This window comes from Corvus moneduloides, chromosome 11 (genome assembly GCF_009650955.1).
Source record: "Corvus moneduloides isolate bCorMon1 chromosome 11, bCorMon1.pri, whole genome shotgun sequence".
Lineage (NCBI taxonomy): Eukaryota > Metazoa > Chordata > Aves > Passeriformes > Corvidae > Corvus > Corvus moneduloides.
This window is the reverse complement of record NC_045486.1, coordinates 1,119,025-1,127,516: the sequence shown is the minus strand read 5'-3', so window position 1 is coordinate 1,127,516 and position 8,492 is coordinate 1,119,025. Positions and strand designations below refer to the sequence as shown.

The window sequence follows — 8,492 nt, the reverse complement described above, 5'->3', positions numbered from 1 at the left end:
TGCTCCTTGAGTGCCCCAACAGCAGAGCCAGGACTGCTGGAGCCCTGCAGCCAAACACAGGCTGCTGCCCTCTCCTCTGCCCATGCAAAACAGCACCCGAATTGGACTGACGCTTTATTAAATACACCTCGTTACTCATTCTCCTCGCTGCGCAGTCTGGCATTGGGGTTGGTGATCTTGATGGCGAGCTGTGCAGCTCTCTCCACGATCACCTTCCTGTTCTTCGAGGACACATTGTGGGCAATCTCTGCACAGTACGACCTGTTAGAGACAGATGGTGTACTGGGCTTGGCTCTGGCAGCACCGAGAGCCAAGGCAAAGCCCTCTGGAGCCATCCCACCATGGGAGAGCAATTGGAGCTGTCCTGCCAGCAGTACTCAAGACACAGCTGAGCATGGGAGCAGCACTGGAGGGGCACTGAACCGCAACTGCCACCCCTCACCAAGCCGGAGCCATCTGGCCTGAAGCAGGAGCTCTCCTCCAGAACAGCTCAGCTTGTGAATGACTCGGGCAGAGGTAGTCGTTAATTATTGTTCTTACTACTTTGTAGTGAAAACAAGCACTGAAGCAGACCAGTGCCCAGGTCTGACCCAGAGCCCCAGTTCTGACCCTGGTTACCACTGACGCGGCACAGCCTCGCTTGCCGCTGCTGTGTATTTCTGCCAAGGGGATGAGGTTGCCGGCCCCAAGGCCTTTCTGTGCCCCCACCCTCCAGTGGCACTGAGGGAACCATGATGGCATCTGTACTCTCAAAAGCTATGACTTCCCTCGTTTTCACCCCGACCGTGCCACCTCTCCCAGGTGGGAGTATAGGCCCCACATACTCACTTGTTGCTCATCATCAGCACTTCCAGCTCTTTCACATTGTGGACCAGGAACTTTCTGAAGCCTGTGGGCAGCATGTGTTTTGTCTTCTTATTGCTGCCATAGCCGATGTTGGGCATCAGGATCTGCCCCTTGAAGCGCCGGCGCACTCTGTTGTCAATGCCTCTTGGTTTGCGCCAGTTGCGCTGCAGAAATGCAGAGAACAGTTACAAAACGAGATCATCCTGAACATACCTGGCCTGAAGGCTGCATACACCGGCCTCCACAGATTCTCCCTGCCCATCTGCTGCAGCTTGGCACCATCCTGCTGGGCTTTCCTTCACCACCAATGCCAAAGGCATCCCCACGGTTCCAGTCCTTGGGAACCTGCAGTAACTCCTCACCTTGATCTTGACATAGCGGTCAGACTGGTGCCGGATGAACTTCTTGGTTCTCTTCTTGACGATCTTGGGTTTCACGAGAGGCCTGAGAGCAGGCATGGTGGCTGCGGGACAGAGTGGGGTGAGCGAGGGGCGTGGCCCAGGTGCGGTGCAGCTCCCCGGGCCATGCGTGTCGCAGACTGCCTTCCCTCGCGGGCCACGGCGGGCCGGTGAGGGAATGGGTCTTCATCTGCTGGGGCTCTGCCTCCCGCCTCCGAAGCTGGCAGAGCACTGGGAGCTCTCCAGATGCGATCCTGGGAGGTGTCATCCCCGCGGCCCTGCGATCCTCCCACCCGGAGCCGCGCACGGCGGCCGCGAGGACCGTGGAGATCAACAGCGACCGAGACCCCCTGGCGCGGGACGCGCCGCCGCCGGCGCGGGCTCCGACCCGACGGCTCCGGCCGCCCGCGCTCCAGAGGACCCGGCCCGACCCAGTGACCGGGCGCTGCCCCGAGAGTGCGGCCAAGGCGGCCCCGCCGCCCGGGAAGGGGCACGGGTGAGGCCTCAGTGCCGCCCATCCAGGGTCGCCCCGGCAGGCAGAGGACGGATTCCGGCCCGCGGGGGCCGCTTCCCGCGCCCCGGGGAAAAGATGAGGCGGAGGGAAAGGGAAAGGGATGGAACCGGTCCGTGCCAGAAGCCCCGGGGGCCGGATGGCCCCGGATAGCGCGGCCGGGACTCACCAGTGGCGATGGCGCGTCCACCGCAGGCCCGGCTGAGAGAGGGCGGTGCCCCGCGCGCAAGCGCTTATGGGACACGCGGGCGGTCCTGGCCGGTGCGTGAGGCGAGGCAGCCGCGCAGACAGGGCGCCAGGCACCGGCGAGGCCGCGGAGACGCCAGGCCGCAGCGCCGCGAGGTGACAGCGGGCAGGTTCAGTCCGGCGGGGGCACCCCGAGGGAGCGGATCGGTGCTTCCCGCCCACCGTCACGAACGGCGCGCCTCCTACGAGGCTGACAGGACCTGCGGCATAATTTCCGTCGGCCTGTGTCCGCCAGCTACTTCCGCCAGTACGAACGGGCGGGCAGGCGCCACGTAGCGGCGTGGCGGACCCGATCACGGCGGGTCCCGGCCCGCGCCGCCCGGGCGCAGCGGTAGCTCCGGCCCGGGCCCCTTCCCCGCCGCCGGGCCCAACAACAGCGACAGAACCGCCCCAGCCCCGGGAACAGCGCAGGCGGGGACTGTGCCAGCCCTGAGCGGCTGCGGGCACTGCCCGAGGGTCCCCGAGAGCGGCCCCAGCTTCGGGGAGCCAGAACCCACCTCGACCCCTCCCCTACTACCGGAGAGACACGGGGCCAGCCCCTGGATGAGACTGGGCAGGAACCAGTACTCCCAGCGGCACCGGGGGAAGTGCCAGGACTGGACAGCGGGCGCTGAGCAGGGTCTGCTCTGTCCACACTCCCTGCACAGGCTCTCCCCCTCAGCCCGTGTCCAGGAGCACAGAGATCAGATCTGACTCCTCCAGCCCTGCTCCGGCCCTGGGGGAGGCAACGGTACGCACTGGATGGCTGCACCCAGGAGCCCCCAGGCCGGGGACGCAGCTGCAGGCACAGACCTGCACTGCAGGAAGGGACAGGCACTACAAAATAGGGACACGTTTATTAAAAATATAGCGATGACCCCAGCCATGACATCACACAAATATTTACACCAAGAACTGTGAGGGCACCCGAGGGGAGGTGGCAGGGCCAGGTCACCCCCGGCTCAGCTCAGTCGATGCTCAGCTTCTCCCGGTTCTCCCACAGCCACGTGTGGTATACGTTCAGCTTGTGGTCCTGTGGCTGCACCTGAGACACAGGGAAAATGTCGAACATTTACTAAAACACCTTAAAACATCTCATCGCTCCAACATTGTGATTGTTGGTTTTCTAATGCCACGGGGTCAGTGGGCACAAGTGGGATGCTGAAGGACCCAAAGGGCACCACCCACCTCCTTCCACTCGTTGACACAGAAGATTCTGTAGGAGTCATTCCCGTACTTGCCAATGCCGTGCAGCTCGATCGGGTACCGCCACGCCTTGCTCAGGTACTCACCTGCAGGACAGGTCACAGCACCCTGCACACATGGCCCCTGCCCTCACTGCCTGGACACAAGGAGCAGCCGGGCAGGACCCTCTGCCACTCTTACATGTCTTCACTTCGGCACATTTCAAATGAAAACCACAAGTTTTAGGTGTTTCCTGGTGAATGCAGGCCATGAATCCCCACAGATTAAACACCTTTTCAACAAACCACCGTGGGAGTTTTAATCAACTGTCTCCCCTCAGAACAAAATATTCCTCTGCAGGTTCTGAGCATAGAAAATATCGGAATCAGAAAAATCCCAGCCAGAAGGGCCTTCTGCAGGTCACCAGAGCAACCCTGAGCAGAGCCACCCTATAACAGTGCTGCAAACACAGTACACCACTGCTGCAGGTGCTTGGGTCTCTTCTACTTGAAAAAGTTTCCTGGTCTCCTGCAGAACACACTGTGGCTGGCATTTCTTTCCCAGCTCAGACTGGGATCAGCAGCTTTGCCTGCGTGACACCAATGGATCCCAAATGCTGCACAAAATAACCCACCAACCCACCAAACAGAGAAGCCACAGAGCAGCATTTGGATCAAAGCTGTTTGCCTTTTGCCAGCATAACCAAGATTGTTCCAGATGTCAGGAGAACCCACCTGAGAACTTGATGATGGTTTTGGCTCTGAGTTCATAGAGGCCGAGAGGTTTGAGCAGCTCTGACATCTCTTTCCAGTCTGCAGCCCTGGCTACCTCAGGAGAAGGATACTTCTTCAGGAACTCCCAGAGCACTGGAATGGCCATTTTCCCTGGTGAAAGAATCCCGTGAGCAGGAGGCTGGGCTAGGAGTTCTTCTGCACTATCCATATGCTTTCTCAAGTGAGGTCTTCCAAGGCAAGTTACCAGCTAAGGATTATTGTTTCACAGTGACACAAGTTAATATACATCCATGTTTCCATTAATGCCATTAGAACTGGCAGCTGTTTCAGCCCTCTGTAACACCTCCCAACATTTACACACCAACTCATGCTACTCTACTTACCTGAAGTTTTATTGAGAAATATGGTGGCAATGAGAAGCTTCCATGGATCATGGAAGAGTGTTTCTTGGATAAGATTAAAAGGAGAACGTGGAGGAGTCCATTTTCTGAGGGCCTTCCTTCTGGGTGCGCTGGGGGCTGCACAGGGGCAACACAGGAACATTTATTAGACAGGAAAGGATGGCTTTACCTATTTAATGAAAAAAAAAATTAAAATGAAGACCTCTGAAGCAGATTTATCTTTATGGAGGCACTGTGTGTAGGTAGAGCCACAGCAGTTCCCACGCAGCCTTTACAGGGCTGCAGGGGACTGTGTCCCACTGGCACAGCTGCAGCCAGTGTCAAACTGCAAGGAATTTTCCACATCATCACTTGATCCTGAGCCATCCTATCCCTTCCCCATTTAAAAAATGTATTTCTCTAAGTACAATACCTTCTTTGTTGTATTTACTGGAAAAATATGGACTTGTTTTCCTTCTCTCCACTTGTGTGCGTGGGACAGACTCCTCTGTAAAGAAATAAAACTTCAGCATTAGGAAGAAGAACCAAGTATTTTGCGGTCATGTTTCACACCATTTCTGCTTTATGCTGTGATGGAAACAGAAGGAATTCTTCTCGTGCAAAACACAAACGTGCCTTAAATCTCCTCCAGATTATTGTCTGACACTGTACGGCTTAAGAGCTTGGTACAGTAAGTTTCAGTCTTTAATTAGTCTGCATTAATTTAAATGCTGTTGGATAAAAATGAGACAGATCTGGATGTCAGAGCAGCTTGACCTGAAGCAGAACACGTGGCCTCAATAGTCAGGAGAGGCCCAGGCAGAACACGAGAATTGGCATCACATTCTGCACTTGCACATACGCACCTGGTGACATTCTGACTGCTGTGAATGTCGTCCTGTCCCATGGCTCAGCATCCACCTCCGTGTCAGATTTAACATTCTGCTTACCCAGATCCCCCGGATCTGGCACCTTCCCTGTCTCCAGTCCATAGGATTTCTCTTCAGATGCCGCAGCACGTGTGCCACTGGAGCCTGGCCCCTCCTTTGGCAGGTGACCCAGCTCCCTCTGTGAGCCAGCCACTGACCTCAGCCGTGCCCTGGACATTGCTGACAGAGCTTTCCCTGCACCCACACCCTGGCTGTCAGCTCCACGTGTGTCTGTCTGTCTCCGGACCCTCTTGTTCTGAACACACTCGGTCTCCTGTGTGTTAGAGAGTCTTCTCTGCCTCTTGCTCTTGGGGTCACCTTGGTTCTTCCTTTCTGAGCCCTTCCCAGGTTTCCTAGTTTGGACACTTTTCCCATCTACCCCCTTTCTTTTGGTTTTCAAACCTTCCTCTGGGTTTATGCCTTCCATTACTAAATCTGTGCATTCCACAGTAGATGTAACATCTCCCAGGTGTCCATTTCCAGCCTGGATGTTCTGAATTCCAACCTCAGCACCATTCTGTGCATGGAGCTCCTGCACTTTGCTCTGACAATCCTCCTTTTCCAGGTCAGTCCTCACGGCTCCCATGCCACATCCTCTCAACCCTGAGCGTGTGCTCCCTCGAGGAGCTGTGAAATCAAAATCTGCTGCTTTCAGTGTTGTCTCCCCAGTTTTCTGTAAATACTCCACAAGTGCTCGTTTTGACCTCAGCTTCTTCCCTTCAGGGCTGTGGTAGGAAAGGAAAGTAAATTAGCAATGACTTTCTCATTCTGCAGCTCTTCGCTTAAAAATCTTCAATAATACATAAAACAACCTCAGAACAAAGTACAAAAACAGTTTTCGGGGCGATGTCTGGGCACGTTTTTATGGCTCTGCCAAGAAAGGCCACACAGCGCTCACTGACAGCCCCGGGCCTCACCTTATGAAACACACGTCGATCCTCCCGGCCGTCCTGCCCGCCCGCCGGCGGCTGCTCACCCGCTGCCACCCGCGGGGGACGGCGCTGGGCCCCGCCGGGCCGTGCTCCCTGCTGCGAGGGCTGGGGCCGGGCCGTTCCGCCGCCGCGCTTCGACTGCCGTCCCCGGGGCTGCAGGGGAAGAAGAGCCCGGGTAAGGTCCTGCTACCGGGGGAGCTCCGGGGTCAGCAGGGCGGGCCTGGGCACGGACCCCCACACGACCCCGAGGCCGGCCCGACACCGTCCGCGCCCCGCTGACGAGGCCCGTGCCCCGTGCCCCGTGCCCCGTGCCCCGCGCTCCGGCCCCACCGGCCCCACTCGCCCTCACCCGTTCCCCGCTCCCGGCGCCGCCATCTCCCGCGCTCCGGTCACGTGACGTTCAGAGGCACGGCCTCCGCGCCCCGCCCCGCGCGGACGTCCCTGCGCGGGGCTGGCAGCGCCCCCTGGCGTGGCGGCGGACCCGTGGGCCCCAGGCGCAGGCGCGTTGCCCCTGGCACCGGCGGGGTCGGGGAGCGGCGCCCGGCGCGGAGCGGGCCCGGCCGGGAGGGCGGTGCCGGGCGGTGCCGGTGCTGGTGCCGGTGCTGGGTCCGGGCCGTTCTGGGTCCGGGCAATGCGGGCCGCGCTCACCTGGCGCGACAGGGCCGAGCAGTGGTGAGCGGCCCCGGGGACAGCCGGTGTGTCGGCCCGTTCCGCTCCGAGCGGCTCTTCGGGGCGGGGTCGGGGGTCCCAGCGCGGGGTCGGTCCCGGAGGTTCCTTGTGCTCGAGGAGTTTGTTGGGAATCACACCCACGCTCAGTGTGCCGTTACCAGCGCTGGCCGTGTGACACGTCTGACGGGCAGGGAATGTGTTTTCTGTCTCCTGACACGGAGTTCTTGGTTTGTTTGTTTCCCGCAGTATTTACGACCTCGCGTTCAAGCCGGATGGGACCCAGCTGATAATTGCTGCTGGAAACAGGCTGCTGGTAGGGAAACCTTCCTGTCCTCTCTCCTTTACAGCTGTATGAGCATGATTTCTTTCACATTAACTTATGAATATAACCTATCCAAAATCCCCTTATCTCTGTCAGTGCAGCCTCACAGCAACATACATATTAATGCAGGCCAATTCTAAAGTGTTTTGAAGCTTTTTAATATTTCTTACCAAGTCTTAAGCTCTATTTCCAAAAGTAATGAGATTTAAGTTATTTGCGTCATCTCGTCTTCTTGTGCCTTTCCCGAGGTTTGAGATCTATGAACCTGCCCCCAGTCCTGGCACAGAGTGCAGGGGCTGTGCTCATGCAAGTTGCATTAAAATCTCTGTGACGAGGGGAGAGACTCAAGCCCATGTCCTGGCATTGTGGTGATAGGAAAGACGTGGGAACATTCCGCTCAAGCTGTCTGTGGGTCCTTGGGGCTGCTGCAAGAGCAGTTCAGGACCAGCTGCTCTCAGGTCTTGCAAAGCTTTCAGATGGGGCAGGTGTAGGAACTGCAGGAAGGGATGGAGGGCATGGTAGGATGGTGGATGAATGGATGTTTGGATTGTAGAGCTAGAGTTCAGCACTGCAGGACAGCAAGTGTTATTTTCAGGGCTAACAGAATAATGTATTTAGTGATGCTCCTTAGCAGTAATTTATTGTTTAAACATCAAACGTAGAGAAAGATGTTTTAACAGCAAAATGTAAAATATAAAAATAAAAGATAAAAAACCCAATGAGATGTAAAACAAGCTGCCAAACAAGCTGTTGAAAAATGTCTTTTGTGTGTGTTATTTTCTAGTACTGACTCTTCTTTCTTTCTAAGAATTGTCATGTTACAGAAAGCTGTGTGCTAGAAAACATTTGTCTTGTATGAACTGTATGCAATTCAAAAAGCAGACAGAAAAGGAAGTGCATCATCTGTTAGCCTTCAGTAATTCTATATCCTAGTCCTCACACTGGAGGTGTTTAAGGCCAGGTTGGATGGGGCTTGGAGCAACCTGGGATAGTGGAAGGTCTCACTGCCCCATGGCAAGGGAGTGAACTGGCTGAGCTTTTAAGTCCCTTCCCACCCAAATGTGGTTCTGTGATTCACTGAAAGGTTTTTTTGTGTTAAGTTCTTTTGTTTGTATGTTTGGATCGGTTTTTTTTTTTCTCCCCATTTGAACAGGTGTATGATACTTCTGATGGAACCCTAATTCAGCCTTTGAAAGGACATAAAGACACTGTGTACTGCGTGGCTTACGCTAAAGATGGTAAATAGCACTTTGGGGCGTTGTTAGCCTGGTTTGTAAAGTGCATCTCTCCCATTTGTGATTGCCCATTGAAATGGAGAAATGGGGGTTGTTTCAATTACAGCATGTGAGTGCTGGAGGCTT

General features: G+C 56.1%; 3 protein-coding genes and 1 non-coding gene across 6 annotated transcripts in view; 1 reads left to right on the top strand and 3 right to left on the bottom strand.

The window, feature by feature from the left end:
- Positions 1–101: 101 nt before the first annotated feature.
- Positions 102–2,244, bottom strand: RPL32 (ribosomal protein L32). The gene is made up of 4 exons (XM_032121169.1): positions 1,925–2,244; positions 1,209–1,309; positions 829–1,010; positions 102–261 (listed from the first exon to the last, which is right to left on the bottom strand). The coding sequence occupies exons 2-4, from the start codon at positions 1,302–1,304 to the stop codon at positions 132–134; spliced, it is 408 nt and encodes a 135-aa protein (XP_031977060.1). The 5' UTR covers positions 1,305–1,309; positions 1,925–2,244; the 3' UTR covers positions 102–131.
- On the bottom strand, positions 1,373–1,508 carry LOC116449664. Its single transcript, XR_004242487.1, has one exon. It is a non-coding gene; the product is annotated as a small nucleolar RNA SNORA7 (small nucleolar RNA).
- Positions 2,245–2,818: 574 nt separating the features above from the next.
- Positions 2,819–6,556, bottom strand: MBD4 (methyl-CpG binding domain 4, DNA glycosylase). The gene is made up of 8 exons (XM_032121163.1): positions 6,490–6,556; positions 6,126–6,293; positions 5,146–5,933; positions 4,713–4,787; positions 4,283–4,417; positions 3,900–4,049; positions 3,169–3,272; positions 2,819–3,025 (listed from the first exon to the last, which is right to left on the bottom strand). Exons 1-8 carry the CDS (start codon positions 6,513–6,515, stop codon positions 2,948–2,950), a joined length of 1,524 nt encoding a protein of 507 aa, XP_031977054.1. The 5' UTR covers positions 6,516–6,556; the 3' UTR covers positions 2,819–2,947.
- A 120-nt stretch (positions 6,557–6,676) lies between these two features.
- Positions 6,677–8,492, top strand: part of IFT122 (intraflagellar transport 122) — a 31,735-nt gene continuing 29,919 nt past the window's right edge. For 2 of the 3 annotated variants that reach the window (XM_032121192.1, XM_032121193.1), the window contains exons 1-3: positions 6,680–6,812; positions 7,056–7,122; positions 8,285–8,369. In XM_032121192.1, the coding sequence (XP_031977083.1) occupies positions 6,772–6,812; positions 7,056–7,122; positions 8,285–8,369 (193 nt within the window). In that variant the 5' untranslated portion in view covers positions 6,680–6,771. Of the gene's footprint in view, positions 6,813–7,055; positions 7,123–8,284; positions 8,370–8,492 lie in introns of all 3 variants that reach the window. The other variant, XM_032121194.1, reaches the window with a different exon arrangement.